The sequence below is a fragment of the Babylonia areolata genome, chromosome 26, assembly GCF_041734735.1.
Source record: "Babylonia areolata isolate BAREFJ2019XMU chromosome 26, ASM4173473v1, whole genome shotgun sequence".
NCBI classification, from domain to species: Eukaryota; Metazoa; Mollusca; class Gastropoda; order Neogastropoda; family Buccinidae; genus Babylonia; species Babylonia areolata.
Genome location: NC_134901.1, coordinates 26,935,531 through 26,962,820, shown reverse-complemented (window position 1 = coordinate 26,962,820; position 27,290 = coordinate 26,935,531). Strand labels below are relative to the sequence as shown.

Genomic DNA, 27,290 nt, shown 5'->3' with positions numbered 1-27,290 from the left:
ACATGAATTAGTATATTAATTCATTATGTCATTCATTTAATCACTTAATCAATAGCGTTGTTTTCCTCCTCTACCCTCTTTGGTTTACGTTGTTTGTATATTATGATATTCGTTTAAACAGACAGGCAAGCTATTTTTATTCCCCTTTGCCCGCTCTTTTGTCGATTAAAACTTTCCAGCAATTTCAACACGATGAAGTTAATAATATTGATAAAACAATTAAGGGGGAGACCGCATAAGCCAAAAAAAAAAAAAGCCTTTGTAGGAAACTACGTCTCTCTCACTCAGACACGCGACATTTTCTCTAGATAATTTCGATGTGTTTCAAATCGTTAATATTATTTTTTTCTCCAGATAATTTCGGTGTGTTTCACATCGAAAATGATTTTTTTTTTACCTCGTTAATATTTTTTTTTCTCCAGATAATTTCGGTGTGTTTCACATCGAAAATTATTTTTTGTTGGGGTTTTTTTTTTGTTTTGTTTTTTTGTTTGTTTGTTTTGTTTTACTTGGCAGCGGGGTTTAAACAAAATTGAGATGGAGCTGGCTCGAGTGTAGCGTGTATAGTGCGTTAAAAAGAATTAGTATCATTGTGTTTGAAGATTGGCGAGATGTTGGGTGCTCATTATATATATATATATATATATATATATATATATATATATATATATATATATATATATATAGCTAATTGATTCCTTCACTGTGTTATTAATTATGGCTTTCATTATGGGATGGATTTGTTTCCCCATGTATCCCTCTTTGTATGTTTGTGTTTTTCTTTGTGTGGGGTGGATGTTTTTTGTTTTTTGTTTTTGTTTGTTTGATTTTTTTAATTTCGTTTGAATTTCTGCGCGGGTTTATTTCATTTGTTGATTTATTAATATTAGTTGTTGTTGTTTGTTGTTTTTTAATGGCCTTTCAACAATGTTCCGGTATATTGGTCTTTCAGTTCCAAAACTTTACGTCTGATATTTGCTGCTTCTCATTATTTATTTCTTTATTATTTTGTTTACCTACATATTCATTTGTATATTTTGTGTGTGTGTGTGTGTGTGTGTGTGTGTGTGTGTGTGTGTGTGTGTGTGTGTGTGTGTTAGTTTATTTTACATATACATTTTTTTTTCTTTTGTGTGGTTAGTGTGCAGTTCTCTTTGATTTCTATCAGGTGTGTGGTGACTGTCTTCACAGGACTTTTAATGTGTCATTTTGTATTTTCATTTCATTGATTGCTTTGTTTATTATTTGATTATTGGCATTCCTTTTCCTGTCAGTCTTTATGTAATCCACCGCGTCCTTGAGTCTCTCTCTCTCTCTCTCTCTCTGTGTGTCTCTGTGTCTCTCTCCGTCTCTATCTCTGTATCTGTCTCTATCTCACTCTTTCTCTGTGTCTCTGTGTCTCGCTCAGTCTCTCTGTGTCTCTCTCTCCCTGTTCCTTCCTGTTTCTCTGTGTGTGTGTGTGTGTGTGTGTGTGTGTGTCTCCCCTATCCTGCACTGTGGCAGTCTCTGTTCCCTTGCCTCTTCTCCCCCCTCTCCCCTTCCCTGACATTGTCCTCCCACTCCCCTCAACCCCTTCACCCCCCCAACCTCCCCCCACCGCCCCTCCCCTCCCTTGACCTGTCGTCAGGGGACGTCATTCTCGGGGCATTGAGGCATCACCGGCTGACTGCTGTCCCTTGCAGAACTTGCTGAACGACTGGGAGTTTTAAAAGTTATGGGATCAGGAAAGTGGGGGGAAATAAAACGGGGAGCGAACACACACACACGCATGCACACACACGCATGCACACACACACACACACACACACACACACACACACACACACACACACACACACACACACACACACTAACACACACACAACATGCACACAATTTGGTGTCCGCGCATGTAGATGTGTAGGAGAGTTTGCATTTTGATGGATGATGACTTGGCCAGAATGAAAGGCGGTTGGGAAAGGGCAAGAGAGAGAGGCAGAGAGAGAGAGAGAGAAAGGGAGAGAGAGAGAGAGGAGGTGAAGGTGTCGGGAAGATAGTATTGCTAATTGATCGATTTAATTTTGTTTTGTAATATTCTCCATAATAATTGTGTAGATTTTTAATTCAGATTAGTTAATTTTTTTTTGTAGCAGTTGTTGTTGGCGGGGTAAATGCGTTCGTGCATGTGTGCACTGCACTAACACGCGCGTAATTCAAAGGGGGGATGTTTATTTTATTTGTTTTGTTTATGTATTTGTCTTATCGTATCTGGTTCAGTTCTCGGTGTGTCCGTGTCTCAAGCCTCTCTGTGAACAGGAAAAGAAAACCAACTTTTTTTGACTGTGAAAGAATTCCATCGCCATCGTCTGTCCCTCACCGCACGCCCCAAATTAATTGTCCACCCCAGGAGCCCTCCCCACGAACTTGAGGTTCTACCCCCAAAACAAGCAGAGCGAGGTGGGGGGGGGGGGGGGGGTATCCAGCTCTCCACGAGAAGCGCGGCTTGATACCCCCGATAAGAGGCTAATTTCTCCTCTTATAACCCCCGCTACCCACACCTCCTTCAACCAGCCTTATCACCAACTACTACCCCACCCCACCACGACACTCTCTTGTGAACCGTGGCGGTTAGAGAGGAGAGCGATCGTTTGACAACTACAGGGGGCGGGGGAGAGTTTAGTGTTGGCTTGAGAGGTAGGGGAAGAGCAAAGGTGTTGTGTAGGGGCCTACAACACAAGGGAAAGGATTGTTTCTAGGACCGGTCCGGAACTACGAGGAGAAGGTGGTGTGATGCTTCTTGTGAGGAGAGAGACAGAGGCACCCGTCACCAGCACACGGCAACTTTTGTTTGTGTGTGTGTGTTGGGTGAGGGGGGGAGGGGAAGGGGGTGTTGGTGGTGGACATCCACTTGAAGATGAAGAACAAGGCGGGCGCGCGACCCAGACGGATTGATTAGAGCTTGGAAAGGAAACGCGCCTTGTTTTGATGGAAATGTTTAAATGGTGTCTGATAAAATGTCAAGAAGGGGGCGGGAGAAATCGATAAAAACAAACAACCACACCACACCCTCTCGCCCCCTCGCCCACACCTCCAGCTGAACCACAACAACAAGGAAACAGAAAAAAACAAAACAAACAACAACAACAAACAACAAACAAACACGAAAACAAACAACAATGGAACATCCAACCAACACACAAAAGACAAGAAAGAAAGTAGACTACACAAACATACCACACACAGAAAGCCGATCTTGCTTCTATTGTATTGGAAGGTTTCGCTCATCTTACGCTTTCATTAATCTGTTCATTCAATCGTTTAGTTTAGTCATTCGTTTATATTTCGCTTTCCTCAGTAATTTCTGTGTATTTGCATGTTATTACCAGGTTTGCCTCCTCTGAAAGATCTTAGAAATTCAAAAGGATATCCATACTTAAAAAAAAAAAAAAATTGTTTCAGATATTTAATCGATTACTAGTTTTGAAATCAGCGTGGCGTGAGTTTTCAAAGACCAGAATTTGGTTGATATGAAATACATGTGTACATAATATATATCTGTATGCGTATGTAGATCTCTCTCTCTCTCTCTCTCTCTCTCTCTCTCTCTCTCTCTCTATATATATATATATATATATATATATATATATATATATATATATATATCAATATTCACCATTCACCACATAGATGGGTTGACGCATCCGCTGTCGATTAACTCACTACCCACACCCTCCCTCGCCCCCTCCTCCTCCTCCTCCTCCTCCTCACTCTCCAAGCAACAATATCTACCTGTCTGTCGGAGGAAGAGACACAGAGGTCGGATTGTTGGGGGGGAGGATGGATGGATGCCTGGCCAGCTTGTAAAAGTCGAACTAATTGTGCCTCATTTACCCCTCCAGTCCCTTCACACCCTATCACGACTGGTCACATCCCCGTCAGCTATCACCGTCAAGGGTCTGGAAGTTTCCAACCCTGAAACAATGGCACCGTTTGTCTGTGTGTGTGTGTGTGTGGGTGGGTGGGGGTAGGGGGTGGGGGGTGACTTTGGGAGGGCTCGCTCTGTGGGAGAGAGGAGGTGGGAAGTCGGGATAGTAGTAGGGGGAGGGGGTTGGGGAGGAGGAGGGAGAGTCAGGTGGAGAAGGATGAGGGATGGAGATGTGGAGGGTTGGTGGGTGGTGGGTGGGGGGGGGGGGCGTCTCGTTTGCATGTCAACTATCGTTGGCAGGAGCCAGACTTTTGTCCCTTCTTCCATCCCCTTCCCCTTCCCCCCACGCCCCAAACACTCTGCAGATCTACTTAGCATACAGAGCGGAGACTGGTGGTATGGTGGCACTCATCACAGTGGTTCCACGATGGTGTGGGAGGGTGCTGGGGAAGGGACGGATGGCGGGAGGGGGGTAAGGGGGGGGGGGGTGGGCGAGGAATATGTGCGCGTGTGTGTGTGTGCGGCGGAGAGAAGGGATATATATATACAAGATGGTACGCCAGCGAACAAAAGCTGGTCTTGTTCTCGCTTACCCCCCCCCCCCCCTTTTTTTTTTGTATATACTTGGACAACACCTTCCTCCCTCACCTCCCTCACACCCTACCCTCTCCTCATCCCCCCCTCGCCCCCCCCCCCCCCCCCCTCACCCCCCATTTCTCCCCCGGCATGGCCAGCTGGAAGCTGTCAGAAAGTTTTGACAGGTTGCGGCATGGTTGGTCACGAAGTGGGTTGATTACTTTAGGCGCCCCCCCCCCCCCCCCCACTGTTGTGTTGGGGTTGTGCTGCTGCTGTTGTTGTTGTTGTTGTTGTTGTTGTGCTGTGGCCCCCCTTGTTGTGTATGCCATGTGTGCTGCTTGCGGAATTTGCATGAGTGCCTGTTTCCTCTGGACTCCCCCCCCCTCCCCTCCCCCCACTTTACTTCTACCCCTACCCCTTCTTATTTACATCACTCCACATCCCCCGTTTCCTTTACCACTGATCCTGTAACCATCATCCGTGCAGGGAGACTGTACCAGCAGATGGCTGGGTAAGGGGGTAGGGTTAGGTGGCTAGTTTGACAGCTTGGGTGAGGAAAGTTGACAGGGGGTGTAGATGGAGCAAGAACGGGGAGAGAGGGGTGGGGGGGGTCGTGTGTTTGTGTGGAGGGGGTGGTGTCGTCTGCACAGTCGGTGTTGTGACGGCGCATGAAAATTCTACATAATATGCATGAATTCACGGACTGAAAAGTTTCAGGAGGAAGCGAGAAGACGGTGGTGGTGGTGGTGGTGTGTAGGGTAGTTGTAAGGATGAGGGGAGAGGAAAGAAGAGGGAGGGGGAAATTTGTGTGTGTGTGTGTGTGAGGGGGGATTTTGGTGGTAGGTGGGGGGTATAGGGAGAGTGTGTGTGTGTGTGTGTGTGTGTGTGTGAGGGGGGGGGGGGGGAAGATATGTGCGACGTGTGGATAATTATGCGAAGATGGGGTCTGGGACACGTTTGACGCGTGTTGACAGCGGGTAAGTGACTGTCGTATGCTTCGGCACGCGCGCGTGGTCCGACCTTTTTTTTCTTTCTCTCCCCCCCCCCACCCAACCACCCACCCACCCACCCACCCACCCCTCTTTCTCCACGCGGTTTCTTTTTCTCTTCACTCTGCATACGTACAAAAACATATGCTATAGTGCGCGCGCGAGCACACACCCATACACACATTGACACAACACACACACACACACACACACGCGCGCGCGCGCGTGCTTCCACGCACGCACTCACCCTTGCACACTTTGTTAGGCGTACAGACAAGCTCGATTCCTACTAGTACTAAATCACTGTCAAACGTTTAGGCTCCTCGCCCTTCGGCCCTTTTCGGAAAATCAAACAGAGCGTCTAGTGCTTCGGATGAGACGATAAACCGAGCTCCCGTGAGCAGCACGCAATTGGCGCACTGTAAAAGAACCCATGGCAAGAAGAGTGTTGCCCCTCTGGCAAAAGTCCTGCCGAAGAAGAAATCCACTCTGATTACACAAATATAATTACGTGCGTGCTCTCAAGGCCTAACTGAGCGCATATGGTTATGCTGTGCTGGTCAAGCATCCGCCTAGCAGATGTGGCGTGACGTATATGGATTTGCCCGAATGCAATGACACCTCCTTGAGAGACGAACGGAAAGTTGGGCTACTACTACTACAGCATTTTTTTTAAAAATTTTTATCGGTTGTGGAAAATACTGCCATCACGTGCGAAAGGGGGCTGGGGGGCCGGGGGGGCGGGGAATCCGGTGGGGGGGGGGAGGAGGAGGAATTCTGAGGAAGCGACGTGAATGATAAATCAGCCTGGCCGCCGTGAACTGAAGCCCTGTCTATGATCATACAGCTAATGTCACCAGACACCGTCCTAACACCCAGCCTAGCGATGCCGATGCCATCAAACGCCAGCCATAACCGATATTAACGACCCCTTTTGACTCGCGCACGCGCTTCCAACGGCCGGCGCGCGCGTGCTTTATGACGTCAAGCCGGGCAGGACAACCGCGTCACGACTTTTATGACACGAGACGCCATTGACGCGCTTGCGACGACGGCGGTGAAGGGAGGGTTCGGGTTTGGGCGTGGAGGGGTTCGGGGGGGTGAGGGGGGGCGATGGGGTTGGGTGGGGGGGCGGTGACGAAACAGTAATCGCGTTGTTCGTCATGATCTGTCGTGTCATACGTCAGGCTTTCTTGTGCAGAAACAATGATCACCATTTCCATAATCATCTGTCGTGGGTCGTAATTCAGTGTAGGGCGCGCGGTGAAGGCGGGTTGTGGTGTCTTTCTCTCCCCCCCTCTCTCTTTCTTTCTCTCCCTCCCGCTCTCTCTTTCTGTCTTCTCTCCTTCTCTCTGACCTCTTTCTCTCTCTCTCTCTCTTTTCTCTCTGTGTGTGTCTCTCTTTTTTTCTCTCGCTCTGTCTCTCTCTTCTCTCTCACTCTCTGTCTCGCGCGATCTCTTTCTCCAGTACGACTAGGGTCCTGGTTGCTCCATGACTGTTGATGAGGTGCTCAATATTCATCACTATCCGTCTGCTGACAACAATGGCCGGGTTTTCTGGTAGTACGGCTCTGCCACGTCGGTTGCTTGCCTGGTCAGTTTTGATAGATGTGATGTGATGTGATGTGATGTGTCGTTGGCATGTATGGTTTATTTACTGGCCCACTAGACCCGGATCCCATTAATTTGCTTACTTACTTATCCATTTATTTATCCATTCTTTATTCTTTGTTGTTTTTGCATTAATTTGTTTATACATGTATTTACTAAGTTATTTTGTTTTTGTTTTTTTTTAATTCATAATTAATCGTGTGTGGTTTTGCTTTATGTTTTTGATAGCTTTCCTGGTATTATTCGGTATTTTTGTTTTAATTCAGGCATCGATTTTTTTTTTCAATGGAAGTTATATTCAGGAATCACATCGGTTTTGTTGATTTTTTTTTTTTTAGCACGTGTGTGTGTGTGTATGTATGATCCAATCCTGGACAGAGAGAGAAAGGGGGATGGGGAAGAGAGAGAGAGAGAGAGAGAGAGAGAGAGAGAGAGAACAAGAAACAAGAATTACTGTACCATCCCCTATCTGAATCCCCCCCACCCACCCACCTACCCACCCAAACCCTTGAAAACATACACACACAAAAATCAAAACAAAACAAAACAAAACAACGGTGACACTTACAGACAGCAGACAAATCTACACACACACACACACACACAACCAGCCAGCCAGCTGAAGACACGACACGACAGGGCAGTCTATGAGGAACGAGAGACCGGGGGGGGGGGGGGGGGGGGGGAGGGGGCGGGGCAGGGGCCGATGACAAGGGAAATCCCACGCGCTTTGTCAGCCGTGTCATACCTCTGTCATTACTCGCTTGTCGCCGCCGCGCTTCCAGCTCTGCAAACTGTCGTCTGATTTAATGTCGGCCACCATCCGGGCATCTGCCGATGAGAGAACGGAAGTTGCTCCCCCCACCCCAACCCCCCCTCCCCCTGGCTTTACATATTATTTTTTTGGGGGGGTTGGTGGTGTTGGGTTTGGGGTTGTTGAATTATTAATGAGTGAACTGACTATTGATGTAAATGAATTGACAGGTAAGTGAATGAATGCATTAAGATAATGAACAAGGTAGATGTGAAAGTGAATCGGTTAATGAATAAATAAATGAACAGATAAAATACACATTTCTTTAAAAGAAAAAAATCAACAGAAAAAACATGTTTGGGTTTTCTTAATCGCATCAACAAGACTGTATCGCTGAAACTGATTATGATAACGGGACTGCGTTTGATGATAAAGCAGCTGTCGTTTTCTTTTTTATGTTTTTAATTGTAATTTGTTTCTTTTTTTTCTTCTTTTTTTTCTTTTTTAAGGTACAACTAGTAGAGAGTATCGGGATACGATGAATATACTTCATAAAAAGAAAGGAAGGATGATACTACTACTAATAATGATGATGATGATAAATGCACCATTAAAAAAAAAACCACACAAACTTTCCCTGCTCCCCTAGAGGGACCTCAGAAACTGGCCTGATGATGATGATGATGATGATGATGATGATGATGATGATGATATAAAACGTTGGTGGAGGTGTTAGTGATGGCATATACCTGAGCATGAAGTAAATATCACGTGATGTGCATCTCTTATTAGTTTTGAGCGTAATTTTTTATTTAAAAAAAAATCAAGGAAAATTCGAAAGAAAATGAATATATGATGATTTGCATGTGTTTATCATATACAAAAAAAACCCAACTTTATATCCAGGTGAGTTTGGAAAAATGTATATATATATATATATATATATATATGTGTGTGTGTGTGTGTGTGTGTGTGTGTGTGTGTGTACATACAGAGAGAGAGAGAGATGGAACACGGCGATAAAGTTCGCTGCAAACAGTGGTTAAAAAAAAAAGAAAACCCAAAAAACATCGTATGTTGTGTGACTCCCCTCCCAACCTCCACCTTCTCCCCTTCCCCATCACACCTCAATCCACCCACCCCACCCCACCCCACCCCACCCACCCACCCACCCTACGTTCGGCTCTTTGATGCATGCTTGTAGAACCCGGGGAATGCAGAGTGTGTTGTTGCTGCTATGTACGGTCCCTCAGTGATGGCAGATACAACTTCCCACAGACCAGGTTTCCCTGGCTTATTTTTGGTGGGAAAGCCTTCAGGCAGCAAAGAATCCGCTGTGACCATGCCGCGCTTGAAGTCTATGATTTAATCCTTCCGATAACTTGACCATTTCATGTCCACTGCGCCTGGGAGGATTGTTGGCGGTCAGCCACCCGTGGAAAATTGGGGGGGGTGTGCTGGATATAAGTGTCCGGGGGGTTTAGTGTCCGTGAGGGGTGGTGAGGTGAAGGATACAGATCTTGTCATCTCGCGGATGTTGTCACTACCACTTTGTGGGGAGGTGTGTGTGTGTGTGTGTGTGTGCCGGGGCTGTTATTTTTGTTAGCTTTTTCTCCTCTTCCGGGCGTTAGTGAGGGATGGGGTGAGAATGGTGTGTGTGTGTGTGTGTGTGGTAGGGCAGGCAGTGTACCTGACTGTGTATGTATTGGAAAGGGGGAAGCGGGGGGGGGAACTCTGTTCTGCTGATCAGCGTGGATCTTCCCCCTCACCTGAGTGATGCTGTGCTGTCTGGTGATTTTTAATGTCACAGGTTTATTTTTCCAGGGGGTTAGTGGCAGAGAGAGAGAGAGAGAGAGAGAGAGTCCCCTTACAGTCCAGCCAACCTTTTATTTCTGACCGTTTCCCACTCCCAGTCCCTTGCCCTCTGGCTGTTGTGGATTGAAAAGGGCGCCGGTTTGAAGTTGATGGGCATGTATGGTGTATGAACTGGGAGGTATTGACGTTTCTTCAGGCCAGGACCCATTGTGGCGCTATTCAACGGTTTGTGTGGATGGCCATTTGGGAGGGGGACTGTTTTTACAGTGGTGTAACTCTTCTTCCTCCTCCACCCCCACCCCACCCCCACCCCCGACGTCCCACCCGTCATCCAACCCACTCCCACTCCCCCCCCCCCCCCCCCACCACCACCTCTCACATCCCCGGCTTAGTATTGTCGCGAGGGGCGAGTTACGTCTCTTGTTTTGATGGGTTGTACCCCCTTTTGTAGTTGTGATTGGTCAGCTTAGCGTGGAGGGCGTTTGAACGCTGGAGGCTGTGTTTCTTTCAACAGTCACAGATTGAAACTTTCTGAAAATGGCAGCCAGAAGAAAGCTTTTAATGTTCAGGCATGAAAAGGACTGCGGGCGTTTTTTGGCCGTTCACTTTAATTTAATTTTCTTTTCATAAGTCGGTGTGTGTGTGTGTGTGTGTGTGGTTTCGGGTGGGGGTGGGGCGTGGGGGGTGTGGGTGTTTGTGTACCTGTCGGTCTGCCTTTGACGTTGGGAATTGCTCACGGTTTAACTGGTTGTGGACTGTTGTTTTGGCCGCTCACTTTGAGGCCCTGTGGTGTGTAATTGGATTGTTGGTCCAAACAATGGCGGAGGAGAGCCCCGAGTGGACACGTCATCGTCCCAAAACTTCTTCTGCCTGGACTAGGCTGGCCTGACATATTTCACTCCTGTCTGCCACTGGAGTTGACGCACTTATATCTTCCTTGGGGTAACAGGTAACACTGATTGTTTAGTTTTCGTTGTTGTTTTTTTTGTTGTTGTTGTTTTTAGAAATTGGTTTTACGGCGGGGAAAACGAGTGCCTCCACAGAGTTGATGGCTACACACAAAAAAAACGTAGTTTAATGCGGTTAACGAGGTGTAAATGTTGCTTTAGCTTCAACGTTTTTTGTTTGTTTTTTTTTTTTGTCTTCTTCTTCTTCTTCTGATGTTATTAAAGTGGAAAATGAAGTGAAACGTGTCTAATTAACGAAAAGCAAACATTTGGGTGGGGTTTTCTTTTGTTTGTTTTCTGAGAGAGAGAGAGAGAAAAAAAAAAAGAAGAAAAAGCAAAAATATTTCCAACTTCTAAAACAGACCCTGTTGAAATATTCACTGTAACTCGTTGGCGTGGCCAAATACCTCCGAACATTTTTTTTTTTTTTTTTTTTCCACCTTGGAATTGCATTTTGTTCTTCAGTGCCCGCAGGGATTATTTCACATGCTCGGCGCGATCATTCCTTGATGCAGGTTCACTTCATCTCTCGAGGTTCTCCTTGTTCTCCTTCCTCTCCTGTCGTCTTTGCTTCCAGCATTCTTCGTCTTAAGGTGGTCAGTGACTATGAAAGGTAGTAGTAGTTTGGTGGGTTGCCAAGGGAGCTGACCAGCAGTGTCCATCCGCACGCGGTCAGGCAGATATGCTAATGAGGCGAAGGAGGAGAGGGTGGGGTGGGAGGGGGGAGGTGCTGGTCAGCAGTGTCCAGTCCTTAGAAGCAGCCTGCATTATATATATATATACGTGTGGTGGTCCTTGCTTGCCGCTTGCACGCTCACGGAAAAGACATTGACCACCTCATCAATCCCGTCTCCCTGGGTTGGGATTGGGGTGGGGTGGGGAGGGGGGGGTGGACGGGGAGGGGGAGGGTTGTAGGATCTGAGTTGGCCCAACGCTGCTAACTGCAGGGTCACGCGAATCTCTGTGCGGGGTTTTTCTCTGCCTCCTCTCCCCACCCCTCTTCCCCTCACCCCTCTTCCCCTCACCCCTCCACACCCATCTCTATTTTTCCTTCCATCTTTCCTCCTCCCCCACCCTGCCCCCTACCCCCCACCCCCCACCCCCCACCCCCCAGTCTCCTTTCATCTTTCTCTCTATTTCTCGTTCATCTGTGTGTGTGTATGTGTGAGAGAGAGAGATGAGTGGAGAGAGAGAGAGTATGTATATATGTCATTGCGTATAACATCAGTGAAACTCGAACAGACTAATAAAAATAAAAAAAATCGTTCAAACTCTTTAATGGTGCGACGTATATCACATGAGGAGGACCTTCAATCGCAGTATCGCTGTGAAGGTGAAGATATTTTTTTCTTAGTGATTTACCCCCCCCCCCCTCCACACCCCAAACCCCCCGCCCCCTGACCCCTCCTCTTCTCCCCCACACTCACCAAAAAGTACTGGGTAACTTATCACAACTAGCATAATGATAAAATCTATATCAAACTTCAGACACAAGAGTATAAAGATATACAGCACGTTTCCACGATTGGTTTTCTGTTTTTGATGGGGTTTTTTCTTGTCTGCCTTGCGCCCCCCCCCCCCTTTTTTTTCGAGTTTTTTTTTTCTTCTTTTGGTCGAGATTTTATCATCTTCGAGATTTAAAACATTCTTCGAAAGTTTTCAAGGAAGGACAACAAATCTCCGTTCTTTTTGTTTTATGTCTGAGCAGCTCAGCAACTTTTTGTTTCTTTTTTTTTTCTAGAAAAATGGTAGAGGTATGGAGTTCACTTTGAATGCCGTGGACTTTTGATGATTCCTGCCGCCTGGGTCTCTCTCACTGCTCGTTTGATCCCTGTTTAGCCCCGGGGATCGTGCCGCCACGTAAAACACCAAAAGGGAGCATGGTAGGTGATCGATCGGGGGGGTGTGGGCATGGGTGTGAAATCTGCTGCATAATCCTGGCTTGGCTACTTCCATCCCCCCCCCCCTCCTTCCACTGGTAGTGCTCGCTCTCGGCAGCGCCTTCTCCCTCCCTTCCTCCCTGCCTGCCTGCCTGCCCACCATATTTTTGACACGCCAGAATTTACGACTTCCTCCTCTCTGTCTCTCTGTCTCTGTCTCTCCCTCTCTGTCTCTGTCTCTCTCTCTCTCTCCCGGACTCATTCTGTCTACTGCAGGAGGAAGGAAGGGAGGGAGGGAGATGGAAAGGGATAGAGAGAGAGAGGGGGGATGAGAGAAAGAGAGAGGGGGGGTGGAGAGAGAGAGACAGCTCACAGAGAGAGGGGGGATAGAATAGAAAGGAATGGAGAGAGAGAGAGCTCAGAGAGAGAGTAGAAAGGGGTGGAGAGAGAGAGAGAGAGAGAGAGGAAAAAAAAGACTCTTGGCCCTGTTCTAATGCATGCAATCCGTGCCCCATTAGGTCGGCTTTCTATGAAAAGTTTTCATCTTTTGCGTCCAGCAGTGTAACACGTCATTAGGTAGGTTCCTCGTGGCCAAGAAATCCATAATTATCCTGATCCCAGCGGAACGGGTCCGCCGCGCCAATTAGCTCGCCCGAGTTGTCAGATTTCAATGCAAAATGCTCCTTCATCCCGCCTGCCACATAAATCTCACGCTCCCCTCGACAATTATGTAATAATGACAAGGGCAAAAAAACGGGTGATGGATGGGCTCCTGTCGAAGGTGCAGATCCCCCTAGTCCTCCTCCGGAGCTGTAACTACCAACTCGGAACAGGGAATATCATTCCTCTGATGTAAAGCATTTTTCATATTGTCAGCCCTGACAAAAACGGAGGCCGGCGGGGTTGCGAGGGGAGGAGGGGTGGAAATTAGTGGTGTTTGGGCCAGAATTTGATGTACGGGAGCCCGGGGCTTGGCAGCCAGGGCTCAATGCGGGTTCCAAACTCCACATATCAAATATAATAGCGAACATGATGTGCTGGTGAAAAGGGTACATGTGATCTATGCTCTCGGGGATTGAAGGGGATGTTGCGGCTTTGGGAGGTTGAGCTGGGCAAGGGGGGCGGGGGGGGGGGGGGGGGGGTGGAGGAGAAGGAGGAGCGCGGGCAGTGAAAGCTGTGGCATGTTTATCAGTGGGGCATCATAAAGCAGGGTGGAGGGGTGCATGGGGGGGGAGGTGGGGGGTGGGGAGGAAACAGATTTGTCAAACGCTCCCCCTTTTTGAGCCGGGGTCGGAGGCTCGCCCAGACCACAGCGGAAGGGAACAAAAGCGGAGAGCCACATAAATTAGACCACTGGGAGGCCCCCATACACGGCCAGCCTCGATAAAGGAATAATATGTGATAAGGGGGCCGCATATTGATAAATATGCATTTGATTCATTCACTGTTGATCTATTGGGCACGGCAGCTTTTGTGGCGCTGATTCGTGGCGACGGAGCGGCGTTGTGGTCTGACCGAGGTCTTGTCAGCCTTGTCCGAGGAGTCTTGTTTTACTGGCTTTTTATTATTTTTTTTTTCTCTCTCAACAGTACGAACGTGTTTCTAGCGTTTTGACGATGCCTGTGGTTATTACTGCACTCGATAGACCGCGAACAAAACTTACAGTTATTCCCAATCAGAAAGTAAGACAGGATCTTTTGTAACTTGATCTGACATTGGTGGGTATTTACGAGGACGAATGGCATTTCTCGCTTTTATGGAATTACAATTTATTAGTGTTCTCCGGAAGAGATAAGATTGTAGCAACAAAACTTACTTTACGGCTTTTCAGTGTATGGATTATAAGGATAGGAGGTCTTAATCCACCCAAAGCTTACTTTATGGTAATGGACAGTTGATCGAGTGATTTAGTTAACTTCAAGGGGATTGTAGCCTTTTCATAGACTTGTCAGAAATGTAGCTCGCAAATCTTTCTGGAAAACCTTGTTCACTTTCACGGCTGGAAGAGCGATGCGTTTGAACCGTGCTTTATGTTTGATTAAGCTAATCGTAAATGTCTGTATAGTGCTTTTTTTTTTTTAATGCTCGTTAATTGGAAAGAAAGCCATTTGAGCCTGGAGGGGCTTTCTTTCCCGGGTATCTGAATCAGAAAAGGAGACACAATAAGTACCGGTTTTGATGGTTAATGTAGTTGTGTTCATGGCGATCCTAAGGATCAGTTTGAGAGAGGGGCTAGGGTAGAATTAATGTGCACATAATTATTTCTGAAATGATACATTTCATAAAAGTTGTGACTGGTGGAAGAATGCGGAAGAAGTTGTTTTTGTGTGTGTGTGTTTTCTTGGTTTTTTTTTAACGACTGGGCCTGTATATTTTGTCAAGGAAATAAAACTTTAAACATATGGGGGTGAAAGTGAAGATGAGAAAATAGGTTTTTAAACACAGAAAATAAAAAAACCCAGCTGACACGTCCATGCTTTACATAATTGAAACAATAATGAAAACGAGAACTGGCACAAGCATCAATTAATTACAATTTTTTTTTATTAAAAAAAAAAAGAAGAAAAACTTCCTTGCTTTTTTTTTTTTCCCTCTAACACTCATGTATTGTCTGTCCTGATTGCCCGTGCATTACTTTGTGTTGATCCTGCCGTCTACACTCCTGTCACTCTCTCTCTCTCTCAGACACGGTCTCTCTCACCAGCCAATAAGGGAAGGGCGAGAGAGAGTGATCGCCCCTCTGTGCAGTCTAATGGCGGCGGATCAAGTCAGGGATACGTAGATCGAGTTGCCGAGGTCCGGGGCTTGCTTTAAATGGCCCGTAATCAATTCATCAGCAGCTGTGAACTCCGCCCTTTTCAGGTGCTTTCTTTTTCTTCTTCATCTTTTTTTTTTTTTTTTTTAATTTATTTTTTAAAGGCCCTGTCTCCTAGTGAGTCACTACTGTGCCAGAACTGCACGAGGAATCTTGTGATGTCTTATGACATCACGTGGGGGTGGGGCAAGGGGGGGGCGGGGGGGGGGGGGGGGGCACGGCCCATCAGACGAGACCGGCTGCTTTCTTAGCGGCTTCCCGACAACAGTTGCAGCCGATCTTGCGCTGTCAGCTCTCGGGTTTCACAACCATGCAAATTTGATAAGGGCGTCAAACACAGCCCCCAACCCCTGGACTAGACTAGACCCTGGGAGTAGTGGTGGAGGTTGGGGAGGGGGGGGGGGGGAGAAGGGGGAGGATGGGTGTGTTTTGGAAATTAATTTCTGAAGCGGGGTTGTTGTTTAACCAGGCCTCTTAAGTAGCCGGTCTTCCCCAGGGGGGTGTCCCGGGTTGTGTGATGATCCAATATCATATGGCCGGGACCCCCTGACCCTCCACATTGGAGGCGGATTGGAACGATGAAAAATGAAAGTGGGGGATGCGGCGTCATGTCCGCGTGCCATCTGGCTGTGGTGGAGATTTTTTTGGGGGGGGGTGTGTGGGGGAGGCAGAAAGTGGCCCGACACCGTCTGGGGCTGGCTCAGTGCCTCCTTTGTCCTGCAGTATAGTGCCATCCATGGAAGTCTTGTAGGATGTGGTCAGAGAGAGAGAGAGAGAGAGGGTGTGGGGGGACCCGAACACTCTTCAGATGTTTAATGCCGCGGCTGCATCTGTGATGTACAGTTTTACAGATGGTTCGTGGGGTGGGGGTAGGGTATGGGGAGGGAAGTTTTTGTACCATCAGAATCTCTCTCTCTGTGTCTCTCTCTGTCTCTCTCTGTCTCTCTCTCTCTCTCTCTCTCTCTCTCTCTCTCTCTCTCTCTGTTCCCCGTCCCCCTCTCTGTCTCTGCTCAGTGTAAGAACAGGGGAAAGAGAGTAAAATTACTGGCTGAGTTTTTTTTAAATTTTTATTCTTTACGTGATGGGAACACGGCTGACAATTTGCGGTCACCGGACGGAAACAGTCGAGAAACGCGGAAAGAGAAACTACTGAAAATTTGCCCATCGGGAATCTCGACGCATTGATGATAAAATTTTGTTTGGAGCTTAAAACGCTCCACTGACACAGTCGTAAATATAGGCGGGGACATGACAATGGCCCGTACTCTGGGGAAGGTAGGCTTCCAGTCCATCCAGAACCCGATATTTATGGGTTCCACAATAGCCAGGTTGACGCTGACACCGCAAAGCCTAAAATTGAGAAGCTTGAGCAAGGCGGACATCCAATTTCTTTTCGCGCCTTGACCGCCACGCAAGACCCTTGAGAGGTTGTCCATGAAGAGGACCGTCCCGAGCCATAAACGTGGGCAGGGTAGGGCAGGGCTTTGGGCCAAGAAGGGCGGGGGAGTTTGGGAGTGGGGTGGGGGTTGACGGGCGTGCCAGACAATGACCCCTGTCCATCGGAAAACGGATATGTCTACCTGCCGTGGTAATGTTAAAAGGAGGGTTGGGTGGAGGTGGGGTGGGGTGAGGGTGGTGGGTGGCTCATAAATCAAAACGTGGAGCTGACAGGCAGGAGCTGTCTGTGAGCTGTCCACTCGGGCTGTCCTGTCCTGTCCTGTCCAGCAGAGCTGGTCACCTGGACAGGCACTGGGAGGCATTAGCCCTCTTGTTTCTCTCTGACTTCCTATCCCTGTCGGCCCCGTTGGTCAGTCAGTCAGTCAGTCAGCGTTACGGAATGACTTGCAGGTCTGTCTGAACGAACGTCTTTGCCGATTGCCTTTCCCTCTCCAAAACCTTTGGACAGGTGGAACCCCACAGGGAGTTGGAAGGAGGCTGAGGATGGGGGTGTGTGGGTTGGGTGCGGAGTAGGGGCTGGGGCTTGATTGGTGTGTGTGTGTGTGTGTGTGTGTGTGTTGGGGATGTTGTCGGTGATGTCTGTCCCTGATGTCCTGAAAGACCTCCACAGGTGGGTGTGGTGACTGTTGTTCCCCTGCATTGACCTGCCCGGTCCTGTCCCCTCTGAGTCTGATTGGCGACTCACCACGACTCCACTCCTCAGGGAACGTGGGCCACTCACCTTCTCCAGGAGGGGTGGAAAGTTTGGAGGGGGGGGGGGGGGGGAGCCACTTCCAAGACGGTCCTTCCCGCTACCATTCACACTTTTGAAACTACGTATCCCGCCAGTGGCGATGGCCTGTGGATTGCGAGCCGTGGTCGGTCTTTTGGAAAGGGACAGACAGATCTATAGTTGTCTTGTGGCGTGGTGTCCCAGTTCTTGGCGTTGGTTCTTTGCTGGACACAGCCTCGAAAGCGTGAGTCCTGTCCTGTTCATATACCTTGTCTCTGAGCTGGGCTTTGACAGTTTCAGTATTTAACACAGAGGTGGGTGTGGGTTGTGGCGTGGATTTAGATATCAACGACACCCCCGTTAAATTGTCTGGGTCGTGGGTGTCTTGTGTGTGTGTTTGTTTTTTAAATGACAGACTGGTCACAATCCCCTGTGTTGTGGGTAATGCGATACATGAATACAGTACGTAGGTTTTAAAAAAAAACCACAGCTGTGGAAATACGATACATGAATACAACACACATGTTTAAAGCACACAGCTCGGAAAATACGATACATGAACTTGACACAGCACACACGTTTAGAGCACACAACTGTCAAAATACGATAAATGAATACAACACATAGGTTTAAAGAGCACACAGCTGTATCCTCAGCCTTTTGGTAACCCTCTTCCCCTCCTTCCCTCTCCCCTCCCCCCTCACTTCGTTTACCATGCCATCCCCCCCCCCCCCCCAACCCCCAACCCCCACCCCCGCGGTTTGTATTAAAGATGAGACAAGGAAAATGGAAACATAGCCGCAAGGTTGGCGGGGAGAAGGAAAGAAAAATAATAATAAAAGGAGCGGTTTTCAATTTCAAGCGTCTTATTGCCGAAAAATTCTCCACTCGTGACATCTTGGCTAGCAATGACAAACTCTCTCCCCTCCCACTCTCCTCCTCCCTTCCTCCCTCTACCCTACACCCACCCCACCCACCCACCCCACCATACCCCCCTTTGGCTTCCACGCTCCCCAAACAATTCCCTCTCCTCTTCAACCCCACCCCCACCCCCCCCCAACTCCATCCCTCTTTTGTATGGCGCTTTTCTGGCTGTCGTGTTGTCCATCAGAGTCGCTCCATGGCAGATGACAAATGGCGGTCATTAGGCGCTTGGCCCGTGGTCATTTCTGCCGTCCAGGGACCCTTCACACAGCGTTTAACTTTTAAGCCAGAGATTGGTAATTATAGTTGTCCAGGAGGATTGTCATAACAGCTGAGGGATGTTTGGGGAAGCGCTCTCTGGGCTGTTGTGTTTGTGGTTTGGCTGTAAAACTGGTTATCTTGTGAGTATCGAGTGAACTTTGGGGTGGAAGAAAAAGAAAAAGAAATTGTACGTTTAGTCACGTTTAAACGATGGTAATTGGATTATAGTGATAATAGATGGTTTGAGAAAGATAACAAGGTTCTTTTTTTTTCAGCTTCTTATTTTTTTGCCATCTTGATCAAACGTCTTCTTCTTCAACTTCTTATGTGGTTATTGTTGTTGTTGTTAACACCATTGATATCATTGAACTTTCTTTTGCTGTTGTTACAATTCATTCCAAACATTTTCAGTCTAAAAAAAAACCCCGATGAATCGGAGAATGGACAATTAATGGGTTTTGTGCAGTGGTTGAGGGGTGGTGGGGGGGAAGGGAGAGTGTTCTATGTCAACCCCCTTGGTAAAAAAAAACAACCCAAAAACCCAACCAAACAAAAAAACCCAAATAAAACGAACAAGAAAAAAAGCAAACACCTCTTTCATTCCTTCATACATCATCCGGAAAATTTCTCTTCCCTCTTTATTCTATTATCTTTTTTTTTTCTTTTTTTTCTCCTCTTAACCATTTTCAAATCTTTTAATGTATAAGAAGAAGAAGAAAAAAAATAATTAAAAAAAAGCATCTCCTGTAAACTGTTTATGTATTTCTCATTCTCTTTTCCTTTCTTTCTTTTTCCTTCCTTGTTTCTCTTCTCTTCTCTTCTCTTCTCTTCGTTCTTTCTTTCTTTCTTTCTGTCTTGGTCTCTTTGGCCTGCCTGCGCCAAAGATGAAGGCCAAAGCATCTTGTCATGCCAGAGCACTGGCCCCAAAGTTGATAAATAGTGTCTGACGCTGGGTAATTGGCACTCCGCAACGAAAAACAGGTACAGATTGATTCCTCCCGCCCCCTCTCTTGCCCCTACCCCCCTAAACATTCTCCCACCCCTCCCCCCTCTCCACGCACCCTCCCCTCCCCCCCCCCCCCCCCCGCACCCCGCCTGCCTCTCCCTCTGTCCACCCTCTTTCTTTTCTTTCGATTTTTTTCTCTTTTATTTTTTTTTATTTTTCTCTCTTTGTCTCATTTCTCATGAGTTCTCTCTCTCTCTCTCTCTCTCTCTCTCTCTCTCTCTCTCTCTCCTCACTGTCTGTGTGTGTGTGTCTCTCTCTCTGTTTCTGTCTCTGTCTGTCTGTCTGTCTGTCTCTCTCTCTCTCTCTCCAGGTTTTCTTCCGTTCTTTCTTTCTTACTTCTCTTTCTTTCTCTTTCTGTCTCATTTCTCATCAGTTCGCCCCCCCCCCCCCCCTCTCCCCCCCCCCCTCTCTCTCTCTCTCTCTTTCTAGGTTTTCAGCCCCCCGATATATTTCATGATAATAGTCCTGTGTGGTCGGCTTGGCTGTGCTTTGGGTCACCGAAAGATAAGATTGGATGGATCCCTTAGCTGTTTGTCTGCGTGTCACTGGGTCTATCAGTGCCTGTGTTTGTCCCTGTTCTCTGTCTTTCTGTCTCTGTCTTTCTGTCTCTGTCTCTCTCTGTCTCTGTCTGTCTGTCTCTCTCTGTCTCTGTCTCTCTCTCTCACACACACACACACACACACACACACACACACAGTTTACTTTTTGTGTACAAATTCGTATATCTCTCGGTCTCTCTGTATATCTGGCACATTCTTTCTCAGTCTCCTTTCCTCCCTTCTCCTACCCCTCCTACTATCACCCCCCACCCCCCCCCGCCCCCCCCCCTCTCTTTCTCTCTCAAGCTCTCTTCAGTCTCAACTAAAAACGGTGACAGATTTGACTTCTTACCACCCCCTCCCCCCCACCCTTCCCTCAACAACCCCCCTCTTCCTTCCTGTCCCGTCTCCTTCCGTCTGTGTGTGTGTGTGTGTGCGTGTGTGTGTGTGTGTGCGCGCGCGCACGCGTGAAAGCTGGAAAAGAAAATACGAGAGGGCAGTGCTGTAGAATTTGAGGGAGGGGGTGTAGAAGATGGTGGTGGGGTGAAGGGGATGAGGGGGGTGTGGTGTGGTGTGGAGGGGGTAAGCGTGTGGAACACAGGGTGGCTGGAAGTTCCAAACTGAGCCTCCTTGTTATTTTTTCAGGCACTGCAAAATAAGCCCAGGCCACAGACTATACGGCTGAAGTTGAGGCCGTTTTTTTTTTGTTTTGTCATTTGGGGAAGACGAACTGTGTATGAAAAAAAAAAGAAAAAAAAAAGCAGCAACAACTAAATAAACCACTAAAACAAAACACACACCAAAAACAATAAACAAAAAAAAACCCACAAAGACAAAACAAACAAAAAAACAACGAAAAAAAAAAATCCGAAATAAGAGGAGGGGGGAAGTGAGGTTAGAGAGAGAAGGGGTAGGTGTGTGTGTGTGAGAGGGGTAGGTGCGGGGAGAAATTGTCTGTGCGTGTTACGCTAAGTATTCCTTTGATTTGTTGAAGCACGGTGCAAAATATATCTTCAGCACCAAAATTCTCTCTCTCTTTCTCTCTCTCACACACACACACACACACACACACACACACACACACACACACACATCACAGGCAGGAGAGAGAGAGAGAGAGAGAGAGAGAGAGAGAGGGCGGTGTGTGGCAAGGCAATTCACAAGGAACTAAATGATGAAATAAAACACTAAAAATGTCTCTGAAACCTATTTAGATTTTCAAATCAGTTCAAAATGGATCAGGAGGCGGGAGATGGAGGAAGGGAGGAGGGGGGGGGGGCGAGGGGGGGCAACAAAGAAAAAACGAGAAGAGAAAGAAGAAGAAGAAGAAGAAAAAGAAAACAACAAGAAGAAGAAAATAGTAAATAAATAGACCCCGAAAACACGACAGAAGAGCGTGCTATCGAAACGATCAATAATGAAGAGGAAGAGAGGAAGAAAGGGCAGGGAGGGAAGAGAGAGACAGAGAAAGAGAGAGAGACAGAGAAACAGAGGGAGAGAGAGAGAGGTGGAGGAGGACGAGGAGGAGGAGGAAGAACAACGCTGATGTAAATATTCATTTCAATCTCCAGTCCTCCTGGGCTTTCGGTGAGGTAGGGGTGGTGGAGGGGGAGTACGGTGGGGGGTAAGGGTATATGTGTGTGTGTGTGGGGGGGGGGCGGCGTAGGGGGGGGGGGGGGGCTAGAGGGGGGTAAAAGGGAAAGACAAGCAACAAGGTTTTGACACCACATGAGAATTGTTTCGGGGGATTGCGGGGGGTGGGGGGGGGTGGAGGGTCAGGGGGCGGGGTGTGTGGGGGTGGGGGGGGTCGTAAGAAAGAGGGGTGACGGGTTGGGTGGGAGAGGTTTGGATAGAAATCCACCTGCTCCCCCCCCCCCTGTTGTATCATGACAGAAAATGACACGATTACCGCGAAGTGATGGCTTTTAATTATATTCTTATCGCTTTCTGGCTCTTGTCTCTGTCTCTCTCCCTTCCCCCTCTCTCTGTCTCTCTCCCTCCCCCCTCTCTCTCTCTGTCTCTCTCCCTCCCCCCCTCTCTCTCTGTCTCTCTTCCCCCCTCTCTCTCTCTGTCTCTCTCCCTTCCCCCTCTCTCTGTCTCTCTCCCTCCCTCCTCCCCCTTCTCTCTCTCTGTCTCTCTCTCTTATTCTTTCTTTACCGGTACATTTCTGTGTCTGTAGAATGATGTGTTTGTCTGTTTCTCTTTTTTTTTTTTTTTTTTTTTTTTTGTCTTCTGTTTGTTTAGCTGTAACAGTGTTATGTGGTTCTTGTGCTACTTTAGTTTTACTGAACTTTAGGTGACTTTTTTTTTTTTTTTTTTTTTTTTCAGGACTGGGATTTAATTTGGGAGAAAGTATCGGTGAAAGAAAGGGGGTGGGGGCATTCATTAAAAAAAAAAAAAAAAATTCTGTTACCATTTTGAAGAAATATTTTCAGTCTCTCTGTGTCTCTTTGACACTCTTGTTCTCTCTCTCTCTCTCTCTCTCTCTCTCTCTCTCTCTCTCTCTCTCTCTCTCTCGTATCTTTGTTAACAACAACAACAACAACAACACAAAACATTACGACAGACCAAGTAAGCATCAGGAGGAGAGGGTAAGGAGGAGAGGGGGGGGGGGGGAGGAGGTACTGTAGTTTTGAAAGTATCGTTTGCTTCTTGATAAAACAAAAAAAAAGGCAAATAAATTCCTCCCACACCGTTCATGAATAAGTTTGCTTGGAATTTCAGCCTCCTCTGTCAGTCTCTCTTAGACTCTGTCTCTGTCTCTCTCTGTCTTCTCCTCCTCTTCTTCTTCTTCTTTGCGTTCTCTGTCTTCTCGATCTTTGTCTCTCTGTCTCTGTCTTTCTCCCTGTCTGTCTGTCTGTCTCTCTCTCTCTCTCTCTCTGTTTCCTCTCTTTCACTTTGTCTCTCTTTCTCCCTGTCTCTCTGTCTCTCCCCACCCCCTCTCTCCGTCTCTCTCTCTCTTCGGAAGCATCTCACCTCCTTTGCCTCTGTCTCTCCTGTCCTCTGTATACCATCACCTTTTTCTTTCATTTCGTGTCTCACAGTGGAAATACTGTCGCGTTCCCTCTCTCTCTCTCTCTCTCTCTCTCTCTCCATCCCCCCCGCCCCCATCCTCCCTAATGTCTCTCTCTTCCCCTCCCCCAACCCCCCCCTCCCCACCTCCCGAACCCCGCTTCCCTCCCTCCCCCCCCGCCCCCCCCCCCCCCCCCCACCATTTCTTTCCCAACTCCGCTGTCTTTCCCCATCCCCCCCCCCAGCCCCCCCCCCCAGCCCCCTTCCACCCTCACCCCCACCCCGCCACCCACTCGCGTCGTCAGTGCAGCACAGAACAGCTCACACACACACACACACACTACAACACACACACACACACAGTACCCCTGCGCCATCGCGACTGCACGTTTCGTTTGCAAGTTCGAGCGGCCGCCCAGCCACACACCCACTACAGCGAGAAGAACCCACCCATGTACACACACACACACACACACACACAGAGAGAAAGAGAATGCGCGCGCGCGGGGACGGAAGCCCGCATGGTCGTGGGATCAATAGGCGCGCGCGCAGTCCATTAGTTGAGCACCTAATATGATTGATGTCGGGGGCAGGCCAACTATGCGTGTCAGCGCGCGCTAATCGGGGGTAGCGCGAGAGGCGCAGCTGCGAAATATCATATTTTGTTGTCACCAGCTATAGTTAAGAGTGCTTTTGCCATAGCGCTCTTGTTCCGATAGAGGCGTGTTTGGGGTGTTGGGGAGAGGGGGTGAGGGTGGGGGGTTGTTTTAGCGACTATCTGCCTGGCTTTGTTTGTGTTTGTTGTGTCGTTGTGTGTTGACTGTTTACGTGTGGCCTTTGCTCTGGTGTGTGTGTGTGTGTGTGTCGGTGTCAGTGGCGGTGTCAGTGTCAGTGTCTGTGTGATCTTTTGTGTTGTTTGTTTGGTGATTGTTTGTTTTTTGTTTGTTTTTTGTTTTTTGTGTTGTTAAGTTTGTTTTGTTGTATTTTGCTTCTTTTGTTGTTGTTGTTGTTTTGTTTTGTTTGATTTTGTTTTTGTGATTGTTTTTCTTTCTTTTTTCTTTTTTTTCTTTTTTTTTTGGTTGCCGTCTATCGTGAAAAAGATGTATTTAACCATGTTTGTTTGTTTGGTTAGCTTGTGTTATCAGATACAATAATAATAATAATTATTATTATTATTATGTTATTATTATTATTATGTTATTGTTATTATTATTATGGTAGTTAAATTAAGTAGTTTCCGTTTATTTTTGTTAATATTGTTTATTTTCAAATGCTTTATTTGTGTATTTGTTTGATATTACTGTATTTTCTTATGTTTGTGTGTTCTGTTGAATGTGGTTATTTCGATTATAAGCCAGATCATCTTGATACACACACACGCACGCACACACACACACACACACACACACACACACACACACACACACACACACACACACACACACACACACACACACACACACACACACACATATTTGACAAGGATGCTTGTGTCGTTCGGTGGAATTTTGTTGCGGTTTGTTGCTGTTGTTGTTGCTGTTGTTGGTGTTTTTAATAGAGACACTCGTCAACATAGTTACCCAATTACATTTTGTTTCTGACTTGTTGTTTTTCCCACTTCTCCTTCCATTAACCCTTTCTCAGCCTTGAAAACGGCCCTTTTGTTGGTCGGCTGGGCCGTAAGCACCATTAACCCTTTCTGTGCAGGGACTGATAGGAAGAAGCATCATCGCCATGTGGACCATGAGGTCGCGGGGGTTTCTTTGTGTTGTTGTTGGGTTGTTGTTTTTTTTCCCCCTGTGCATGTGAGAAACTGTAGAATGAGGACGGCATTGGTTGACGAGATCCCCGCTGTTTCGTGTTGTTGCAGGCGCCATCCCTGTGTTTTCCCACGAGCCCCCGCCCCCGTCGCTCGACCCAGACGGGGCGGACCCTCAGGACGAGACCGCCCTGAGCCAGTGCCCCCCGGGCCCGGACAACGAAGAGTACCTGGAGCCCGTCATCTGCGTCAACTGCCAGCAGGAGTTCTGTTCCCAGTGGGACCTGATGGCGCACGAGAAGGCGTGCTGCGCCATGACCATGACCATGAACCCCGACCCCTACCCCGAAGAGTTGCACGACAAGGGGGAGGGGATGATGATGGGTGGGCCCGCGGGCTCCGCAACCCTCACCCCGGGCCCCCCGGGCGGCGAACTGGAAAGGGGTGAGGGAGGGGAGGAAGACCTTGAAGACCCCGGGGTCTCCCAAGACGAACTCATGTCCCGCGTGGACGGCGGGGAGCCGATGGGGGAGGCAGCGGAAGAGGAGGGGTTAGGGGTGGTAGAGGAGGACCTTGAGCGGGGCGGCGTCAGCCCCTCGGACCAGGACGACTTCATGCCGCTGTCCCTCACCACGTCGGGCGGCGGGGGTATAGTGGCCGCTGCCGCCGCCGCTGCCGCCGCGGGGGGAGGAGGAGGAGGAGGCAGGGACGGGTACCCGCCGTACCTCACTGCCCACGGCGGCGAGCAGGGCAAGAGCGAGGAGAACAAAGAGAACAACTCCGGGCTGAGCAACCACCGGAGGTCAGGGGAGGAGGGCGGCGAGGACGGGGAGCCCAGCAGCGGCGGAGAGGTGATGCCCGCCTTCGGACCCTCCTCCATGGCCGCCTCCCTGTCCAGCATGTTCGGCGCCGGCGCCGGAGGCGGCGGCAACAACGTGACGCTGGAGCCCATGTCGGCCACCAAGGCGGCCGTGGCGCAGTTCCCGCTGTCCCAGACCCAGCTGGGCGGCGGCGGCGGGGACGACGACGACGACGACGACCACGACCCGGCCAAGAGTGTGGAGGAGAAGACGATAGAGGCGTGGAAGCGCAGGGACTTGGTGCACCAGCAGATCATCCAACGCATGCAGATGGTGCTGGTGAAGCAGGGCGTCAACATGGCGGACCTGATGGAGGAGGTGTACGGCGCGTCCTCGCCAGGGATGAGCGTGGCGGACATGGCGATGCTGATGGGGTCACACAGCATGGCGGGCTACCTCTCCTCGCACGCCGCCAAGCTGCAGAAACAGGAGGCCAAGACGGCGGCGCTCAAGGCGGGAGAGGAGGCGGAAGAGGGTGTGGAGGGCGTCAAGGACCTGCCCAAGGACCTCACCAAGGACGTCAAGCAGGAGGACCGAGAGCTGGGCCAGGACCACCACCACCACCAACCTCACCCCGCCGCCAAGGTCAAGGCCGAGCCTGAGCAGTCGTCGTCCGTCATCAAACCCGTCTCCTCTTCCTCCTCCTCCTCCTCCTCATCTTCCTCCTTGGTCCCGTCCTCGCTGACATCCATGTCGTCGTACCTGTCATCCCTCACCTCGGGCCCCGCCCCGCCCCTGCCCCCCATCACCTCCTCCTCCCTGTCGGCCCTGTCGTCCATGACCAACGGCAGCGGGCTAGGGGGGATGCTGGGGGGAGGGGGGCTCGGGGGCTCGTCCCACGGGGGGTCCTCCTCGGTCAAGTCTGAGGGGGGCCGGAGCGGCAGTGGCGGCAGCAGCAGCAACAATCCCCAGTACAGCTCGTCCTCCCTGACGGCCCTGCAGAGGGAGACGGACGCCCTCAAGTCGGCCATCCTGCCCCAGCTGCACATGCCCATGACGCCTGAGGCCTATCGCGGCTACTGCCAGAGAGGCACAAGTCAGTAGTTCACCTCCACCTTTTTTTTTCCGTTTATTTATTTATTTATTTATTTATTTTATTTTATTATTATTTTTTTTAACGTTCTTCTGCTTCGTCTTTACTTTTCTTTCTTTGTAAATCTTCATGATATATTTCTTTCTTCTTTTTTATTCGTTTATTTAATTTTATTCTTTCTTCTTTTTTTCCTTTTTTTTTTTTTAAATGTTCTTGTTCTTCGTCTTTACTTTTCTTTCTTTGTAAATCTTCATGATTAATTTCTTTCTTTAAAAAAAAAAAAATGATTATTTAGTTTTATTCTTTCTGGGTTTTTTTTTTTTGGTGTGTTTTTTTTTTACCCTTTTTTTTTTTTAAATTTCAAACATTCTAACATGGATTTGTGACAACACACGCACGATTAGTTTGTGTCTTCTCTTGTATTCTCCTTTCTTAG

General features: G+C 48.4%; 1 protein-coding gene across 3 annotated transcripts in view; it reads left to right on the top strand.

Moving 5' to 3' along the window:
• LOC143300451 (uncharacterized) overlaps positions 1–27,290 on the top strand; it is a 132,697-nt gene that overhangs the window by 24,927 nt on the left and 80,480 nt on the right. For all 3 annotated transcript variants that reach the window (XM_076614137.1, XM_076614135.1, XM_076614136.1), the window contains exon 2: positions 25,073–26,857. In XM_076614137.1, coding sequence (XP_076470252.1) covers positions 25,073–26,857 — 1,785 coding nt within the window. The remainder of the gene's footprint in view (positions 1–25,072; positions 26,858–27,290) is intronic.